Source organism: Diadema antillarum, unplaced genomic scaffold (assembly GCF_040938485.1).
Source record: "Diadema antillarum isolate AM-2024a unplaced genomic scaffold, OU_Dant_1.0 seq00000085_RagTag, whole genome shotgun sequence".
Classification (NCBI taxonomy): domain Eukaryota; kingdom Metazoa; phylum Echinodermata; class Echinoidea; order Diadematoida; family Diadematidae; genus Diadema; species Diadema antillarum.
The window spans coordinates 9,101-31,380 of record NW_027271177.1 but is presented as its reverse complement, the minus strand read 5'-3'; the positions used below and the strand labels follow the sequence as shown (position 1 = coordinate 31,380).

Here is a 22,280-nt window from a genome sequence, read left to right as displayed (position 1 = left end):
TTCCTTAGTGAAGAAGACAGCCATACCCCGTACTGCCCCAGCCCTCCCCAAGAAACAAAGAAAAAGAAAGAGAGAGAGAGAGAGAGAGAGAGAGAGAGAGAGAGAGAGAGAGAGAGAAAAGAATCAACATTCCATAAGAAGTATGTCATGTAAGCCAATATCATGTAATCAGCACTAGACTCAAGTACAATATAAGCCCTAAATATAATTTCGGCTAAATCTCTTAGAGTTGAGAAATTACACAAATGTACATGGCTTCATATCACACATCATACATTGTATTCAGTTCACTCGACATGAGCCGAAAATATACATTGAAGGAAAAGAAAGGTTACAAATCATAATCTGCCATGTACAATTTTAAAGCAAATTCATATATATCTCATGGTTACATCTGGAAGAAGTTTCAATCTTCATCAAACTTGATCAAGATTTAATCTCATGCCACCTAAAATATAAGCTGGATTGACAAGATGAGATATACTGTCTATCAGAGGCTGCAAACTTTACGCGGCTGAGCAAGTAGCCAGAGAGTCTGGGTTAGAGGCAACTAGCAACTAGGGCAATCTACTGCAGCGGAAGGTTTCTCCTTGAAGTCCTGCTGCTCCGGCTCGTCTTCAGTGAGCCAGACGTTGATTTGCGCCTGGCAGAGTCCACTATTGGTGAGTTCATGAGGCTGTAGAGCCCTGAGGCAGACAGGGGTGTGGTCACAAAGTTGGGCTTTCCGGACTGTGTGGGTGGGGTCGAGGCCACACCCACAGGGGAGGTGTATGATGATGACCCCTCCTCAAAGACGTCATCATCTGCCGAGGATAGACTGGATTCCTAGTAATAAAGGGATAACACACCACAAATTGTAAGTTTTAATACACATGACTACTACATGTACTTAAACAGCAAATTAACAACATTACATTTATCATTAGGTATATTTATTAGGCTTACAATAACAATAACTTTCGTAAGAATCAGCACACACTAAAATAATATTTCTCTCTTTTTTATTAAGTAAGATTTAATTCACTGTGTATTCTCAGGCTTGAACGACTAGATATTTCATCAATTACATAAAATATAATGCTGACTTCATTTCAAGCAGCATTGATCTAGTGCATCAAATTATGTATGCTCTTGCCCATTCCAAACGTTCAAGGCAAACATGCTCATAACTTACAAATCATCTCAAAATGGGTAAAACAAAATAAGTAATACATGGGGTGCTGATGTATGAAACAAGCTCAACATTTGAACAATGCTAAGCCTCGCATTACCATCTTGGCAGAATGACTGTTTTCGTTGATTCACATCAACCACTGCTGTGTATTTCGAGAGGACATCTTTCCTTTTGAATGAACAAAGTGCTTAATCAGACTCCGCATAAAACTTTGAATTACGGAAGAATAATTGCCACTTGGAAACACCTATTAAATGCATTAATTGATTGATTGCCAATAGCCAATTGACGCCAAATGTACACAAAATGAAAAAGAAAAAGAATTCACTGTATTTCATGAAACTAGGAATGAAAATTACACTTTGAGGCTCCAATTCCATATACTATGCTACCTGCATTTCAATCTAATCAGGGCCTAAACTGATATCTTAAAAGAAAAAATAACAAAATGGCACATTTACCAGTGATGAGAAATCTCTAGAAACAGTGCCATGTAGTGCTGCAGGCTCAGGTGAATCAGTTACTGTCCAGTCCTTGCCAGTGCTGGACCGTTTCAGGCTCATTGAGAGTCTGGAAGGAGTAGACTGCGGCAATCGGCTAGAGATTGTAACCTTCTTCTTCTGCTTGGAGATGTTCTTGGGTCTCTTGTTCTCTTCATCTCCAATGTTATCAGCCTTTGCATCTTTGGCAGATGGCTGAACCACCACAGACATGGATTGTGCCTCAGCAGCTTCTGTATTTTCCTTCACATTGTCTCCACCATCACCTTTCAAATCCTCTTGAAGATATTTCTCTGAAGACCTCTTTTTCCTCAACACCCTTCTTGGACTGACAACATCATCATCTCCCTCGTTTTCCCTCTGGCTCTGTTTCTGTTGCACATCTTTGCTCTCTGTTGACTCCCTGGACATGGTTTGGTTATCATGGTCCTTTGGTTGAATGGATGAACCTTTGACTGAATTAGATCTCTGTAAGCTCCTAGAGCCTGATGAAACATCCTTTGACATGTCCCTGGATCTCTGGGATGGTTTCCTCTCCTCCCTTGTCATGTCAGCAACCATTTGGCCATCACTACTGAACAACATGACAGCATCCGAATCTGAGAGCTGCCCATCAGAACCTGTACTGGAGTGTGACTTCAACTTGGGAAAGTCCACCTCAGGATCTGATTCTGTATCACAGTCCAGTCCCTGGTCAGTTATTGTCATGGCAACCCTCCCGGCAAGTTCTCCAGCAACACTGGATTCACTAGAGTTGCTTTGAGAAGATTCACCCAGGTATGAAATGCTATGTTTGCCAAATACTGGGGAGAAGCTTCTATCCAATTCGTCTAGCGATCCCTCACTGTTCATGCTGCTGCTGTTTTCTTTTGCTTGGGGAGATTTTCCTCTGGCAGTTGGTAACTGCTTCTTCTTAAAATGAGTGAGTTCCATCTTGCTACTTTCTGTTGGGTGCAGTAACTCTGTAGCATTTGATATATTTGATGATGGTTTTCCAAAAATGGGTGATATGCATCTTTCCTCCAGACTGGCTTTGGCGGTCAGCATGCTTAGTAGACTGCCCCTTGCTCTAGGTGATCTCTTAGGGGTTGTGCCCCCTCCACGTCGTTTCTTTTCGCTTGATGTAACCCCTTGGGACTGTCTCTTTCGTTTTCTACCAGACCCTGTTGCTGGACACTTTTTGGTCGAGGTCTGCGGTGTCTGTCGCTTTGTTCTGGGTGATGTCCATCTAGCCATGACCTGGTCAGTCTGTTCTATAGGGGATATGTTTAAAGGATGCTGCATCTTGCTGGTGCATGGAGATGGCGAATTGTATCGAGGCTTTTTCCGGGGCCAGCTGTTAATGGATTCTGGTGTTGTGCACTTTGATGCAGGCACAGAAATGGGAAATGAAGCATCCTTTGTAAAACATGACTTGCTTCTTGGCGTGCTAATGTCTGACTTCTCAGGGGTCACCCTCTTACGCTTTCTTCCAAACACATCTTCTTTGTCATCACTTTGTACATCACCTGGAGTCTCCATGTCAATCTTGTCTATCCATGCCAGGGACTCCTCGGGATACATGGGCTCCCCTGAAGGAATTGATGCATTGGGCCCTTGCAATTGTTGCCCTGTACTGTCATCACATGGTACATCTTCTTGCTTAATTGTGGTTCTTGGTAAGCTCATTGCTACTTCCTCTACTTTGCATAGTGTGCCAGTGTCCTGACCACCAGACTTTCCAATGGATTCATACGCCTCATTTCCTTCTTCAGCAATTGATTTATTGTGGCTGCACTCCTCTGGAAAACGCTCACTGACTACGGTGATATTCACTGCATTTTTCTCTGATTCTATTTCATTTCTCACAACATCCAGGTTGCTTGGCTCTTCTTTTCCACAGCTTTTACTTTGTTCAACAATGACAACACTAGTTCTTCTACACACTTTTCCAGGGCTCTGCCTCTGAGGTGTTTTTACTCCTTGACCGTCTGGATCAGATTCATCCCTATGCTCAGACATTGATGATCCAATAATTCTGTGATTTCCTGTGACTTGTGGGGAGTGTTCACTTCTCTTTTTCAGCCGTGGTGAGTGTCTACAGACAATATTTCTGGACATGCCTGGTGACTTAGCAGGGGATTTGAAAGGGGACTGGCTGGTAGTCATGCCACTGTTCACTGCTGGAGGTTTCAGGGTTGCATCTTCCATCAACACATCAGTTAGGCGTCTCCTAGCCTTGGCACGTGGGGTAGTCTTTGATTCCCTCGCAGGCACTACTGAACTCTCAGCTTTAAGTGCCTCTGGAGTTCTTGTCATCTTTGATCTTGTGTTCCTACTAGGGGAATCTTCTAAAAGGCTACCTTCTTTGACAACTGGACTCATTATCTTGCTGAGGAGGAAAGAGGCAGGCGAGATCTCCTTATTGTTCTCAGAATCTTTGCCTACAGGCAGTCGAGGTTGCTCTTTGGGTTGCGCTACCTGACTATATGTGCCTGCAATTCTTGCTGCCAGCAGTTTGGCATGGTAAATCTCTTGCTTCTTGGAGTAGAAGGATGGCCTACGCTGCAGTGTGCGGATGCGGGGGCTTCTCCTGGGGTCTGGATGAAGAGCTCTGACAGGCTTTTCAGGGGATTCCTCAATAACAAGCAAGTCTCCTCCAGGTGGCACCTTGTCCTTGTTGGTGTGTTTCCTGGAAAGTACAGTCAAGGCAAACACACTGTGGATATATGAATTCTGATGATGGCACATGTGGCAAGTACATTTGTACATTCACACATTCCAAACACTGATACAACTCCCCCCCCCCCCCCCCCAAAAAAAAAAAAAAAAGAAAAGAGAAAAAAAAAAGAAGAAATACATTTGGATTTTGTACAAGTGTCTTGGTCGGAGGGGACCAACAAGTGATATTTGTTGCTCAAAGCTAGCATGTGAACTGGTTTGATGGGATCCACAAAAAGGAGAGCAATGTAAGCACATAATGCAACTTAACATCTCACTGTAGAAACAAGATTTTCACATTAAGAAGTCAATTCTCATAATTTAAGGGGGAGCTTAATTTGTCAAAATTGTTAACATTAATTCTTTCTGGTCCCCATCATAATACACAGTTACATGTAGTCCCATTAGTTCCCATCAGTATAAGCACCCTGATGCATTTGTTAAATTGGAATCTCCATTACAGTCAGAAATACTGCATTGTTTCCACAATACTGCTTGTCATCAACTCAATTTTAAGATCAGAAAATATTTTCTACAGTAGGGCAGTTCCGTAAAGTCGGACGTACATTTCGGACACTTTGAAGGCCTGGATTTTTGTTGTCAATGGGGGCATCTGAGCTTTTAAGTATGCAAGATGTGTAAAGGTGCTAGTACTATAAACCCACTTATTATTATAGTGCCACCTCGTTTCATTATGGAGTAATGTGTTAAAAATACCATGGTGTCGGACGTACGCGCACGAAATGACTTTTTCAACCTTGAAGATTCATGTTCAAAACTCTGTGATGTGTGAGGACTTATAGTAAAACTGATACCAGTTTTGGTTGTATGAAGGATTGAGCTTTATAACACATACCAGCATTATGTGTAAATCTGTTCTGAAAGTTGTGTAAATCATCCAAGTTTGTCGGTGTCGGACGTACATTTTAAGGTGTCGGACGTACCCGTGTGAAATTTTCAGACGGTACGTCCGACACCGATCTGGCACTCTGTTTTTTCTAGAGTACAAAGAATATCTAAGTAATGATTCATATTTCAGACACATGAGATAATATTCTATGCAGACTTATATGTTTAACATTCACAGGAATTTACTTTCTCAATTTCAACCAGTGCACAAAACTGAGAAAATCAGAAGTGTACGTCCAACACCAAAATGTAATTTTTTATTTTGTGGAAAAATTGATCAAATTTTCCTTTTATCCGAAGCATTTGAACACATAACCAGTTGAATACATTCAAAAGCAATGATTAACTCTTCTATTTGTTAATTCTTACTTCTTTTTCCAAATGCACATTGATGTAAATACCCAAAAAAAACTTTTAAAAATCCACAATTTCAAAATTTTACGAACATTATTAACCAGTAACTATGATCAAAATATCATGGAAAAGGAGAATAGTCTAATTTGATATCAAACTAACTTGAAAATCATGCATCTAAAAAAAAAAATCAGAGCTCAGCACTCAAAATAAAGCTTCTGACCTTTTGTGCTTAAAATGCCCAAATACAACAATAGCACTAAAGTTATTTGGGATCAATGTCGCTGAATGTACATCACACAATGTACATTGTCTACTATACATACACTGTACTTTACAGAACATGCAAAGACCTCCTAAGTTGAGCTCCATGTACAGACAAATTCCTAGATCCAGGCCTCAGAAAATGTTTTCAATTCATTCTGAACTCTTAAAAAAAAGAAAATTCCAAGAAGTTAATGGAAAACATAATGTAAGTACATTGTGTACTACATTGTATTCAATGTATTTAAGAGATACTGCATGATCAATGTGATGTTGGCATTTTCTAGAAATAGCTGTTTAGCCTAACTATAGGAGAGATTAACAAACATTTCCTCAATAATCCAATGAACCATAAAACTCCGTTTAGAGCAGTATTTGAATTTGCAACCAGATCACTGAAGTGTGTACACAGATATATTGTACACACATCACCATGTACACGTGAGATTTCAATTGTTACATTTTATAATGAATTACACCTCAATATTTATTCAAAGTTAAGATACTGTAAGTTAGTAAAGGTGAAAGAATTTCCCGATATGCAATTATTACATTATACCTACTTGAAAGGTTACATGTGGCCTAAACAAACCATTATGAAGAATTATATGAACAAGGCTGAGTATTCAACCGTACTAAAAATATATATCTGACACATTTTTTTGTAACATTGCACACATGCTTTTCATTTACACCATGAAGAAGAAGATATTGATATGATAATAAATTAGTGTACCATGTCCTTTTCTTTCCTGACCAATAACATTCATGCATAATGTATATCAATTTATAATCAAAATGCTAAATTTCCATTGCGGATAGTTTAAAAATAGCCGATAGTTACAAAATACAACTTGTGTTAATCTACATGTCAATCTGTGTTTCAAGGGCACCAGTATTGAACAATATCAAAGGACCAGTTTACCTTCATATACAATGTGAATTGAGAGAATGCGGCAATATTGATGCAATACATACATTGTATCAGTGAAAGTTTGATGAAAAACAGAAAATCCAATCAAAAGTTATGAAGGTTTGAAGTGCCAGTACCGCCATCATTGGATGAGAAGTTATTAAAAAGTGAAAATATAAAGGAATTTAATCTATTTTCACTTTTCTAGCATAATGAAAAAGAGCATTAGACTTGTCTTTTTCAAAAGTCAGGGGGATTAATATTACCCTTAAGGGGATGGTATAGTTTTAGTTGAGATGGAGTTTCAGGTTTCCAATTTGTGTGTGTGTGTGTCTGTGTGAGATAAAGAGAAATCTCTTGAATAAAGAGCATACAAGTCAAAGAGGGCAAGTTTAAATTTGATGAAAATTGGTTTCAAAATTTTATAGGACCACTTTGTTTCATTTCATTTTCTATATAAAATCTCAGCCATTTAAAAAATAATTTTTATCAAATAAACTTTACATTTTTCTCAGATTTTTATGCTCTTTAATACTTCATAAGTGGTTTTTAATCACCCATCTCTCAAAAAAGGTAAAATCTGACTCCACTATCTCAACCAAAAGTATCATCCCTTTAACATGTGATCAGTGATAAGTCATGGGCAATTCCATGAGAAATGTTCACTTTGGTGAAAAAATGAAGTTTTGAGTTTCCCTTAAGTTCTTAAATATTCTAAAAAAGTAACATATATATTTTCATTTTTCACTAGTCGCATCTTTGTCACTGCAAAATTTTGTATTTTTCTCAGTCAATGAAAATACTTTATGATGTGTTGCAATGACGCAAAAATTTGGCTATTTTTAATGAGTTTAGTGTTCTTGTCTCTAAAGAAGGCCAGATATGTCCTAGAGGCCTTGCTCAGCTTTTAAATTATAGTCCAGTGTATATATCAACGGAAAATCACAACCAACTTCCTTAGCATTCATCAGTTTTTGACCCATTCATCCTCAAAGTTGTGTGATTTCTATAACATTTGACGCGTCATGTCCGTTACGTTTTTCACTATAAGTTTTCATAGCCAAGAGGAAATTAGTGTAAAGTTGATGTAAATTCATTTTCTATGTTAGGATTGAATCCCTTTGCATGTGTGAAAACCACTTTTCTATACCACTTCTAGTTTTCCTGTAAATGGCGTAACGGACATGACACTCTGCGTAACGGACATGACACCTCATATTAGACAAGTGGCAAAAATAACACTGTGGCCCAGTGAAACAGGGTGGTGATTAGTTTTAATTGCTTGAGGATAGTAGGACATTTCCATACTTCAGTAAATAATTAAGTCCGCACATCACTCAATAAAACAAAAACAAGCAGACTTTGCTTTCTGCCACTGGAAGACTGTTGATTTTAGATGGTCTTCCTACCCTGTTACACCGGTTTGATCCATTCCCACCTCTTGTAATCCTGACTGATAAACAGCAGCTGTCATTCCAAGGAGTATTTAGACAATGGAGTTTTCATTGTTGGCCTTCCCTTCAATACTTAAAATGAGCACTTTCTACATATAAGTACATTGTAGACCACATTTATCACATATCCACCATGGAGTCAACACAACAGCCAGGAACTCCTGCACAAATGGATCCTCGTGCATCCAATGAACATGATCACTGATGATACAACAACAAAGAATCCAAATGTCACCAGCATCAATGTCTTCAATGATGGTGTTGCCTCATAATTTTAAAAAAAAAGAAGTTTGTGCTGCATCCATACATACCTCTCTCATCTCTATGACTATATAAATCCACACCTTCAGTGGCACATTAATGAGATATCACTTGCCAAGAGGGCTGAGAATGGAATTGTTTGCTTTATTAACCGTGTTGACAGTACATGTAGCTCTATCGTCAGAGAAAGTCGGTCTGAATGCTGGCTATCCATTTCATCAATACAACTAAACTAGATGTACCTCTATGCCAAGGGATATACTGGTATATATGACAGCGTACAGCATCATACAAAAAGCACAATTTTGAGATGCTATGAGAAGATGTTTATCCACTGAAAGGTACACTGTATAATCATTTAGTTGGTACGGAAAGCATCCAGTATTTCAAAAAGTCCTAACCTCACAAGCTGGTGAGAATAATGTAACCAGTACACCACTCTGGCAAGCCTTAAGAAGTGCCTAAGCAAGCAATAAGTTGATTATACAATTTGAACGAGTTGAATTTGCCGTGAAGAAAACAAGAAATACTTTGTTGCCCAGGTGACCACTCTACATGGAAATGGATTATATGTTGTGAAAATTCTCAGAAAAAAAAGGGGCTTGATCATTCACTTCTAGCCAAGAAAAGAAAGCATTTGTTGACAATGATAAAGTACTGATACTAGCAGTGGAAGTTTTACAATAGTCTATCCAAGATTGGATAACAGAGGATGATTCTACTCCAAGGATGACATTAATGCCAAATGAAAGAACTTTGCAGAAATGAAATTTTCATACCTTATTTCTTTCAGATGATAACACTAATTTGACAATGGTACCAAACAGTTTTGTGGTCCTGTTTCATTGCATAAAAGTTGATGCAATCCTGAGTGCATTTTAATGATGTTGTATTCAAACTTTTCATTTCATACAGATTTGGTTCGTTCTGTTTTCTTTGCCTATCCGCAGATATGGAGACATGGTCTTCTGCGTTGTACATGTATGCCATTGTGGTACTCTGGGCATTGTACTCCATGTGCTTTAGAGTAGCTGTTAGATCACTGAAACCTGCAATAAAAGGACTTTTTGATGTTTTGTTCAAGAACATAATGTAGTTAGCAGTGTGCAGTTATTTTAATCTTTTTATTTTGAAACAAAGAAGTGAAAATATGGTTCACCTTAAAAGGGTGTCATGTCCGTTACACTAGTGTATAATACTAAGTATCAAATATTAGGCCACTAAAGAGAAAAATAACCATAGTATAAGATAGTAATATGTCCTATTTTGCTATGGTGGGTGGTAGTAACTGGAAATTTGTCACTAATTGTAGCTAGCTGGTGCAGGAGTGAATTTGTTTTATATTTCTTTGTTTTGTAAATATATACAAAGACTAACCCCCCTAAAATAATATAAATATAAGAAATATTACATGATTGCAGTTATGATGCGTGTCCCTATGTTCTAACCTTACTATGCAAACAATTGAATATCTGCTATACCTTGTAATAAAAAAATTCTCTTAGCTTAAGAAAAGTGGACAAAACTGTCATGTCCGTTACACTCGAAGTGTCATGTCCGTTACGCAATATTTTAAACTATTAAAAAAGAACAAACAGTAAAACTACTCCAAATTAGGACTTTATGAGTAAAGCATGACCTACAATGTAAAGGTTTAATCAAGACCAAAACCAGCTGCATCTTATCCAAAAATTCACAGGAATTTTCATAATGGTAAGTAGATCAAACAGCCTTGTCCATTTAGTGTCATGTCCGTTACGCTCGCTAAAAATGCAATTTCTCAGCAACCACTTGATAAATTTCCATGAAATTTTCTGTGTACATTACATACACTTAAATGTGTCTGATAAACTCAATTAGAATCTTTTGGAGACTCCCAATTTCATTGTGTGATGGTTTGAATCACAAAAAAGTGGTCTGAATGTCATGTCCGTTACGCTGGAATTGACCTCATGGGAATGTGTACTACACTGTATTTACAAAAAAAAAAGGGAAAAAAAGAGATTTTGTGACATTTTTTTTGATATTTTCCTTGTTCGAGGCATGTGACATATAACCTGAAGTAGTCTTCTCATCCAGCTGTGACTATGTAGAAACTTCCTAATTTCATAAAGAATTCATAACTTTTGAATGGATTGCCTGATTTCTCTCCAAGTTTTACTGATGTGTTCAACTAATATTGCTGCTTTCACTCAATCTACATGTAAATGAAGGTGAACTTGTCCTCCAAGGAACAGAACACTGCAATCAATAATTTTCAAATCTTCATCAAACTTAGAAGAAATATTAAGCTGGATTTAAGGGGCCAGCTGGTAGTAACAATATTTGTGTATCGTTATCCAAGAAATAATTTTCTTCAGCAATTCAAGCTTCTCTGCAAATAAGGTGCTGTATTCTGCTTCCTGTTGAATACTGGTACCCTTAATTAGGGTACTACACTTTAAAAAATCGAAGTGACCTAGTTCAGCTAGATCTATTTTTAGCAGCACAGACCCTTTTTGCCAGGTATGCGGTAACTGAGTAGAACTACATGATCCAGATCTGATTTCCACTTTGATTTTTCTAAAATTCAATATAAAATTTAAAAAGTGTGATCATATGATTTGATTTCATAATTAATTTATTGGTAGAATACCCCATAATAAAGAAAAGTTAAAACTTAGCTGTGCCACGTCTGATTAACTGAAATTGTTGGAGTTACTGAAGAGACAATATGGTGTCGGACGTACACTGTGTCGGACGTACATTCAAAGTGTACGTCCGACACCGTAATATCTCAGTTTTTACTAACCATACAAGTGACCTTTGATGATGATTACATTGCCTATGACAAATGTACTTTGCATCCTAAGTGGTATGTTTTATCTCGCTTCAGATTAATTTGAATATTAAAAAATGTACGTTTACGGTGTTGGACGTACATCACCAAAGTGGTCGAACCTGGGAAAACTGTCATTAAAAAATAACAAGCCTTGGAGTTTTCTTTGATTAATAACTGAAAAGTGTACCTGTCAACCTTCTTGGCAAGATATAAGAGTTGTGTAGTTTTGCATTCTTAAGGAGATTAATGAAAAGTATATTTTGACAAACTTTTAGCTCAAAATGAGAGGAAAATTAGCCTCGGACTTCAATACCCATAATTTTTCAAATACGCATAACAAATTGAAATCAACACTATTCCATGAAAATCTAATCTTTGACGATTGATATGGTATGTTACTTGCAGTGATTTGACGATTTTGAAATTTTGATGTTGAGGTTTACTATTTTACGGAATTGCCCAGTAGTAAGAATAACCCTTCATCTCACCTTGCTCTCTCTAACTTGTTGAGCATTGCTTTCAGCACCTGTTTCTTGCCAGGAGTCTCCTTGACAACACGAGTCTTCAGAACAGGCTTAGTGGACCGCATGGCCTTCCTTGGGCTCCTTCTGTCATGCAAAGAAACACTGATATCATAAGTGAAACACACACTGTGTACACTGCAGGGCTTGACACTAACTTTCTTCTCCAGTGACCTGTTAAGGCCACTAAAATCTTTGAATTTTGAATTTTGGTGATTTGAAAAAGAGATGCAGTGTCCCCGAAATAAAAGGAAACATGAAAATCAATTTTGAATTTCAGCTGCGCGTTGGAGCCATCAGAAGATAGCCTTTCTGAAAATTTGGTGGCCTGATATAAATTTGTATGGCCCCAGGCCACCACCAAGGTTGAATCCCTGCATCCATGTTATTTCCGTCCTCAAAATAGGGGAGTACATGTAGCTTTATTTCAGTGTTTGCTCAATATGTATGAAATAATCTTTAACTTAAGTCGAACTGATGAGCCCACTTACCGCAGAGCTTGACTTTCCATGACAGCAACAGATTTCCTCCTGCTGAATTTGGTATTTTCTGTACTCTCCTCCGTGAAGAGGTTGCGACGTACCATTTTGGCCTCATTGTCCTGATCCTTCTTTGGCTTCTGCTTCTCCACGACACCCGTCTGCTATATAAATCAAAGGTTATGATGTCTGTGATTCAGAATCAGATATAGACTTCTATCATAGTTAGTACAGTAATTGTAATATTCTGTCACTCTCCCGCCTCCCACTTCTAGGTCACTTTCTCAAAATCACCTGCTCTCCCACTAGAGATTAAATTGGTTCCACTCTAGCTGTGTGCTTTCTCACGTACAATGTACAATGCATTGTCTCTCACTCAAAATTTAGCTTCCTCCCTACCAACTTTACTTTCCTCATGAATGTTCAGGGCCCCATTTTATCGAAAGATAAAATCGATTTTAAATTTCTTTACCACACAGGCTGCTATAGACTTACAGTTGAAATCAACTATATAATCAATTTTAACTCTTAATAAAACAGGGCCCAGAAATAAGTCTTAGATAGCACTATAGAGTGTCTACAACCCTAAAGCTCGCAGGACACTTGGGCGGGCCCTGGACCCTGGCCACAAGGAACATCACGCTTTGCTTTGCACAAAGGATTTATTGTTGGGACTGTGGATGATGTAAAACTGTGTATACAACCTACTCCTTCGTAGTCACTATACACATGTTACATAGTACATGTGTATGGCCTGGTCTTCATATGTGGCAAATACAATAATTGCTGCCTGATGGCACTTCAAGCCAGAAGTTCAAGCAGAGCATATACATTTCATGTAATAAGCAATTGTACCACCATGACATAGAAAGCAGAGGACTTTATGAGTTAGGACGGTTCAATCTCATCAAGAACATGGAGTACTATAAACGTCAATATTTCTGCGCGATTAATTTTTGCACTGAGCAGCCCAAAAACATATTTGTGGGTTGATTTCCTGCTACGCAATTGTCAGCCCTTTCAAGATGTGCACAGAAAACTGTGAAGATATCTTCACGGATTTAAAATTTGCGCTTGCCAGAAAGTAGCGCTAAATATGTGCAAATTAATGTACCATGAAAAATGTTCTGCATTTACAGTATCATGACTTTATGCACTCCACATGAATTACCTGAACTCAATATAAAATCTAGAAGCCCACTGAAGTAAAGCAATGCTGTCTCATAAGGCAAATAGAGAGCAAGTGAGAATATGCTTGTGTTGTTCACGGTTCAGATAACGACCAGTATGAGTGTAAACTGGTGTCAATATAAGCCACAGTATGAATACAAGCCACCATGTCAATACAAGCCATAGTGTGAATGCAAACTGACATCACTATCAGCCATAGTGTGAATGTAAAGTGGTGTTGATACCAGCCAGTGTGAAACTACTGAATGCAAGCCACAAAGTTATTACAAGCTACAGTGTAGATACTAGCCACAGTGTGAATATAAGCCATAGTGCAAATAAAAGCCACAGTGTATATACTAGCCACAGTGTGATTGCAAACCGCTGTGTGCATGCAAGCCACAGTGTGAATACAATCATAAGAGCCACACACAGTCTCATGTCATACCACCCAACACTTGCACCACTTACTTTCTTCTTTTCATTCTGCAGATGCCTGGTAGGAACTCCGATGATTCTCTTGGGCCCTGCATCAGCCAGACTCGGATGACGAACAAGAGCTCTGGATCTACATGAACATATTCAGGCAAAATTAGAATATCAACATCATGACTGTGGATTTATATCACATCTCTACTTGATTTAGTAAAGAAAAGAACAGCTTTACTCATCCTATTTTTCGTACCCATTCAAATTCCATACCTCAAAAAAAAAATAAAAATAAAAAGAGAGAAAAAAAAGGATAAATGACTAGATAAATAAAAATGGAAAAATGTTGTCCTCATTTCCTTTATTTTTTTATTTTTTTTTTTTTTGGGGGGGGGGGAGGGGAAGGGTTTTCAATGTATATCTGCTGGGAACATGTACATACCTTTGATAATCATGACAGGTGTTCTCGTTATTCTTGTCGAAGAAAAAAAGTAAAAATAAAATGGATTACATACTCTACAAGGTACCTCAAGAACCAATCCAAGACGACATTCTGAACTAAACAGAGATAACTCAGCGTCATATCAAGCTCTTTCTCACCTGTTTGAATTGGAGCCCACAGCGTTGAGAGAACCTCCAGAGCTGACAGACCTGTAGGAGAGTGGCTGGAGGATAGACTGAAGGTTGGTGGTATCACTGCCTGGAGACATCAGTAGGGCAGGAATCGGCTTCATCAACCCATCATAGATGGCTCGTAGAACGTGAGGGATTGTTTCCATGTAACTATCACAAAAGAAACAGTCATCATTGAGACTTTAAAGGGGAAGTCGACACAATTTCCTTAATTTCACATCAAGTAGAACATAAATTGACAGCTCAATGTACAGATTTGTGGAATTTATTGTGATCCTTCACCAGAGAAACCTATACTCTGAAGAACCCCAAAACAAATTACATTTAAATAAGATGATGATATAGGAGGCTCACATGCATGTATTACAGAAATGTAGCAATGTAATTCCATTACAATATTGCTGGCTTAACGAGTTCACCTACGTAGAATTTATGCATGCTTTCTTCTTTTGTTCTGCTTCCTTGAGCCCCAATCATGCATTTTTGTGTGAAGCTCCATGTCATAAGCCTTGTTCATTTTGGTTTCTTATAAAGTTTGTAAACACTCTTATCCCTTATTCCAATCACTATAAATTCTGAAACTCTGTACCCAGTATAACCAATTTACAGTTGTTTAAATGTAAAAGTATGAAAATCATCTGGACGTCCCCTTTAAGGTGCATGTAATTCTCATTACTGCATGCAAAGAATAAAACCTTCACCCATTTGGTACAGCCGCCTTCTACAAAAGCCAACCAACTTGTATTTTCAGAGTCAGCGAGCCAGATGCTCTGTCTGCTTTTCTAACTTGCATATCTTTTGAAGAGATCCACAAAATGTTTTAAGTGTAATAATCATTAGTCGAGTACTCAGTTGTGCTTCCCATTAGGCAACTGATGTAACCGACTATCCAATAACAGGGTCAATGAAATAGAAACATTGTTTTATACACTCTTTTACTCACTTTGCTAGTAGAACGTCACTCAGAAAGGTGGATAACTTGTCTCCTGATGCAAGGAGTGGTACTGTGCTCAACATTAAAACAATCTGTACATGGATGATTAAAAAAAGACAAACAGATAGGCATGACTAACTCTCATGAATAAGGCACAATGATACCAAAAACAAATATATTTGTAATATTCATTAAAGGGATGGTATAGTATTGGTGAAGATGATGATTGGGCTTTTATTTTTTTGTGAGATACCAAGGAACAACTTATGAAATGATACAGAGCACACCATTCTAAGAGGAATTCAAAGTCTATTCAATGAAAATCTGTTCTGAAATGGCTGAGACATCCAGAAACAAAGTAAAACAAAGCGATCGTAATAAAAGGTGGGTCCCACCTTTTATTAGGATTGCACTGTTTTGAGTTTCTCAGACCTGATCAAATAAACATTGAATTCCTCTTGGAATTACATGCTCTTTCATATTTTATAAGAGGTTTCTCATTATCTCACCCAAAAATGTTAGAAATCTGAAGATAGGTCTCAACCAAAACTAAACAATCCCTTTAACAATTGTATATTCAGAACATGGATGCTAACATTCTTCTGTGGAGAGCAATGCAAATTAATTGGAGTCAGGAGATGCTTGGACAAGAAACAGGTTGACCCCTTGACATGACAGACTGGTCACTCAGGGAGTAAAAAACTGACCCACCTGATTCACTGTCTCCTTTAGAGGCTCTGGAAGATCACTCTCACTGTCCTCCTCCTCCTCCTCCTCATCTCCTCCACCGGTCTCTTCTCTCCTCCTCCTGGACTCCTCCCTGGCTGCAGCCACATCAACAGGTGACATGGATTCCGCTTCCAATCGGAGCAGTGTCTGCATTTCGACCTCTCGAACTCTGACCTGTCTAACCTCAGGGTCATCACCCTTTTGGACATAGCGCTCACGAAGCTGCTTGTTGCTGATGAGGAGGTTTTCTGAGATGACTTCTTTCATCTTAGCCTGCCAAATTATAACATTGAGCATTAGAAAAGCAGAACACATCTGGCACCTAGGAAGTGGACTGAACTCTTGATTCTGCTGAAAATATTCATCATCACGGTCCAATTTTATACAAGATGTTAGGATAGCAACTCTTGCTAGAATAGCAACTTCTTGTAGCAACAGCCACTTTAATAGGAAGCTGGATTCATGTCACTACCATGACACTTGCCATTCCAGCAAGAGTTGCCATCATAGCGACTTTTTTTATGAAATGGGACCCGTAAGGGAACAAAAGGCTATAACAGAAGTTGAGCAGTTTGGAGTGCAATAGGGTCTAATACTCCACGTTTATCTAAAACTAATTGATCTTTCCAGTACATACAAATCATTACTACACAAGAAGTGTAACTTGTACTACATTTGATTTACTGAGACATGCATTTTTTTAAGTACACACAAACTAACTATAATTTTCAGTCTCATGATATTGAATTGTAAAGAAAATGCAGCTGCTGATTTAACGAAGAATCTTTTTACAAGCCAACCAGTTAAAAAAGAAAATGGATAAGGATAAAGGACATGCATTCTTAGGATTAAGGTGGCGACATGAAATCAACTCACCATACTGTCATCATGACTGCAACCCTCCTTCGACGATTTGAAGAAATGCAAAACTAGTGCCACAGTAGATTGAGTGAAGGCTAGAGAACAGGAGTTCTACGAACATCAAGAAAAAGAAAGCAGAAAGGCTCATTCACAATCAGTTTTTAATCCAAACAACTGAATCTAGATAGGTGTTAAAAATATTAAGCTGGAAAAGTCTACAAAAGCTTGGCCTTATATACATTACCTCACTATAATTCAGCACTGATGCTAAACTGCACTTACAGATAATTCTGCAAAACAAGCTCATAAACTACAAATGAACTGCCTTTGTTATAGCTATCAGCTTTTCGAGAAATTAACTTCAAGTTAGCTCAAAAAGTTATTTTGTTTGTGCGTGTGTGTGTGTGTGTGTGTGTGTGTGTGTGTGATAACCTGAATTAACTTTGATGACACCCAGTAGGTCAAAGACCTGTAGAGGACCATTTGAAAGGCCTAATTCTCAGCCTAGAAAGTTTATATGATGTATCTATAGGGTGGTAAGTTTAGGCTGCCTGGATTAAATTGATTTTTGTTTCCAACGGTCACTGAGCTTAGATTTGAAAGCATCAACTGATGATTCCTCAACAGAAACAGCACAAAGACTGTCCATGACTGGCAACCATATTCTCTCGTACTATGAGTTTGACATAGGATATTGCTGAATAAAACAGAGTTAACCATACCTTGGAGAGAGCGTCCTCATAGCTCTGTCTCAAATGTGAAGTCAGATCCTCCAAGACAGTAAAATCTGTACCAAGATTTAATTTACAACAACTGCTAATTGGACATTTGATACTTACAATAATATGCTTAACATTAGGTGTTAAGAGGATAGGTATTACTATGATCTCTTAGAGTATCTTAGCATATTAGACATGCATATTATATAGCAAGTAAGGCATAGGGCACAAATAGGGACAAGAAACATCACATGTAATTAATCTGACTAAGCAAAGAAAAATAAGTACAAACAATCCAAATATTAATTCTTTTCAATCCACTACAAAGGCTTTAGAGGCTTTATGCACAAATATATGTCAATCATACATAATTTAAAAAAAAATCAATGTAAACAATCTTATCCTTCAATTAATATCTTCATGGGCTTCCATCTGAGATGCAAAAAGTGGTAGACACTATCAGAAATGCATGACTTAGTAACAAATCAAGGTTCTTCTATGAGAACACTATGAGCAGATCAAGGAGTGATGAATATAAAATATTTTTCACATTTTTAAATTTGGAATGCCAAAGCTGTCTGGCAGTTGTCTATATATATACAAATAGATATACAACAATTACATGTCTCCTTCAGATAAAACTTTGTATTAGGACTGATCAATTCACAAGATGAATTGTTGTTTAAAGAAACATTGAGTCTTTCCACATCAGACCTCTCCACAATGCTTTGAAAATGACAGCTACACATTTAAAAACCATGACAATTACCATCAAACCTTAAACAGTGTTTCCGCTAAATGTTTTTAGAAGAATATAAAACAAGACAGCAAATGAGTTTTTCCTCACCTGGAAGATCAACTGTAATGGAATCATTCTTTCTCTTTGTAGCACCGGTCACTTTCTGTTCCTTGACTGGACTCTTTGGCTTGGTTGCCTGCAGAGTACGACTGTTGGCCAAGATACGCGCTGTCCGAGCTCCAACAAAAGAGGGCAGGCTCTTTATCCTTTTCAGTCGACCACTCCGCCTCACTGAACTTGCTTCTGTAACAAGTTTAGCATGAACAGTTACACATAAGCAACTTTTCTAAACCACATTCAGAATAAACATCCAGACAGGAAAATTTTTGCAAAAATTAAACACAACAGTCTGAACAATCCGGTCATGATTCTCAAATATTGCAGGTCACATTGTTGTGCAGTGCTGAATATTTTTAGCACTACAGATCTAAACATGTCGTAATATAGAGCTGGTGGGGTAATGTACAAAATTTCAGTGTCATCATTCACCACATCTGGGGATTGTAACATCCAAGGAAATATGATTGATAAAGGGAGATATATAATGAATGCATACATATTAAATTAAGCATGACATAGTGAGATTAATACATGTACACATGTTGAATTGAGGCACTATGAAAGTTAACTGAAAGAAGAGTCCAAACCAAAATGAATAATGAAATGATAATATGATTGTAATCAATCTGCAAGTTACCAGGATTTTCTGGTAATGATATACTGTAAAACGAGGAATTTTCGCGTGCATTTTAATTTCGCGAATTTCGCGAGTGCCAAGATTCGCGAAATTAAAATGCAAGTTCTTGTCTATACTATATGCACTGAATGACAGTGGCAGTTCGCGAAAATTTCATGCCGCAAAAAAGGCCGTCGGCTCCAATTCGCGAAAAATTAATGCCGCGAATATATCATGTTTTACAGTAATTTGTGCAGTAAACATAAACAATGTGAGAGAGAATTCTCATGATCTACAATTTGTATACTCCCAGTGACAGCATACCTTTGACAGCCATCTCTGCCCCTTGCCCATCAGGCTGGGCCCTAGGAGGGGGATCCTTCCTGACCTCTGCTCCACTCTTGCCTGCTATAAAACCCTTGACACGCTCCATGAACTCCTCGTGATGGGAGGCTTGCAGGCTTGGTGAAGGTCTGTCATCTGGAATACTGGATGACAAGAAGGCATATTAAAGGCATTATTTACTATTTGCAGATGAAACAAAAACCCAGCTTAAGTGCTTCAAAATAGTTCTAAAATGTGTGTTACAGTTAGAAACAACAAGTGTAAAAGTTCATCAGTATAATCAGTGTTGATATTGTTAAATATGCAAAATGTGAACAATAGTTATAATAAAATTGTTTCTAGACTAAACTGTCTACAGTTATGGTTTAATGAGAAACACAGTGATATCTCCCTATATTTCAGGTTTTATTGCAATATTTTTATATGGTAGGATGTTTTGTGATACAACTGACCTACACATATGCATCAAATGTGATAACTCGGAAATTTTCAAAATAACTGAACTCCCAAAGGTGAACTGTACCTGTAATGTTATTCAAGTCATGTAGACAAAATGAGAAGCAAAGTATCACAGACAAAAACGTCATCCTTATGACAGATATAGCTCATCAACTCTAGGAGGTCAGGGTGTATTTTCTTGTGGGTAAAACAAAGTATAAGAGTTTTCTTCCTTTGGGTTACATTTTTTGTGAAAGAAAAGTGTTATCATAACAACTTTCTTACTTATAAAAAAAGCAAAATTCATCCGTTGAGGACACTATGATTTTGCTACAACACGCATTTTCCATAGACACATGCCTGAGTATACTCGGACTCATCCTCAATGGGTTAATATATACACATGCAAATACACCATCCATTTCTAGTAGTACACCAACATTTTTTTTTTTAAAAATCTCATAATCATTCATTTCTCAGAAAGAGACTGGCACTGCAACGTTGACACACTACCTGAGCAGCTGCTCCACAAAGCGATCACAAGAGTTTCTAGATGGAGCTGAGATGTGCCATGGTTCCAGCCAGTCAGGGTGAAATGGGTTAACAGGACCTGCTTTTACCACAGCTAACTCTTCTGTTGCGTCTGGGTCACTTGTTGGAAGCACTGGAGACTCTAGACAATACAGACAGGCAAATTAACAATCAACCAAAAATACTGATGATACTGCAGACAACACAAAAAGTAATAGACACACATTAAAATATGCAAACATGTGATATTGGCAGTGAACATACAAGGTGAATAGATTACAGAATAGTACACCAACATTACCAATACTCAGGAATACTAATAACTATCAGCAAATGAGGAAAATAATTCCAGGTAAAGTTTGGCTTTCCAGACATTCAAAAAAAAAATAATGATAAGAACTTATCAACACACAGCATGTAAAACTTATCAACCTCTGACAAAAACATGAAATTAATATGGTTTGAATGCACAATGTAGCCACAGATTGCAGACATCTGCCTGAAGGCCTAAATACACAGGGCTGATTACGGTATAACAGAGTCTATTTGATATCACTATGTGCTTGACTGATATCATGGACACTGCATGGAACATTACATAGATGATGACAGGCAAGGCAACAACCTGCAGAACAACCGACCCATGAGACTGGTTTGAAATGCTATTAAGGGATGGGGTTTAGAACTCCCAGATGTAACATGCCAAACTCTGAGGGTGGAACAGAGTATCAAAGTGTGATGTCATAGCCATCCATCGCCATGGAAACTGGTTCTATAATGTAAACAACCTCACACAGCCCAAATATCACTGAACACAAAAGTTGGCGATCATGCTCATACCCAATATCAACCCACTACCTGAAGTCATGAGAAAGGGTATCTTCCTTGGGACCAGCACTAAGCTGAAACAAAAGCCTGACATCATCACTTCAGTATTCTATATTCTTAACACTATCAACAACGCAGCTCATCTTTTGTTACATCACATAGGATTGTCAAAGTACTTTGAGAACACATTTACAGCAACTGTTTTCACACACTCAAGAGACTTGCTCTTTTATCAACCTAACTCACATACAACCAACTGTAGCTGTATGCATTCCAAGTTACCAGTCACCCTTGGTATTTCAAAGCTCTGCATGGAATGCAAAAAATACCATTGTTCAATTGTTTTGTATCAAGTGCTATTTGTCTACACAAAAGATTTTCTCCCATGAGTCAGCATGACAAAATGTTTAACTATCACATGATCATGTTTACCCAATCCCTAGCTGGCATATAATAAACCCATGGAATATATCACGTCAGATACCTCCAGTGTCTGTAGTACATCCTTCCTTGTGTCTAGTTCCTCGGCCCTTCAAGATTTTCCGGGCCGAAGATTCTACAAAATGGCGCAGGCAGTCAGTAGATTTCTTCTTCTGTTTTGCATGCTCATTTGCCTGAGTTTCACTGCTGGATGGCGGCTGAAAGGCTAGAACTGTCACCAGAGACAGAACCGACTTGGAGTGAAGGAGACGAATAGAGGCCAGTGAAGGTGTCAATGGCTCCATGATCGCCATGGAAACAAAGCCTGAGATCGGAGATGCTACCTCAACAATCTACGGAAGACAGCATACAGATCAACCCATCAGTCTCTGATCTACTCTCATTCACAATTTCATGT

At 38.0% G+C, this 22,280-nt stretch overlaps 1 protein-coding gene across 1 annotated transcript; it reads right to left on the bottom strand.

The window, feature by feature from the left end:
• Nucleotides 1-567: 567 nt before the first annotated feature.
• LOC139726450 (uncharacterized) lies at nt 568-21,755 on the bottom strand. The gene is made up of 15 exons (XM_071637406.1): nt 21,725-21,755; nt 20,597-20,756; nt 19,625-19,788; nt 18,673-18,867; nt 17,829-17,893; nt 17,122-17,217; nt 16,228-16,518; nt 15,526-15,608; nt 14,550-14,732; nt 13,977-14,088; nt 12,363-12,490; nt 11,839-11,958; nt 2,616-4,345; nt 1,636-2,546; nt 568-825 (listed from the first exon to the last, which is right to left on the bottom strand). Exons 1-15 carry the CDS (start codon nt 21,753-21,755, stop codon nt 568-570), a joined length of 4,527 nt encoding a protein of 1,508 aa, XP_071493507.1.
• Between the last annotated feature and the right edge of the window lie 525 nt (nt 21,756-22,280).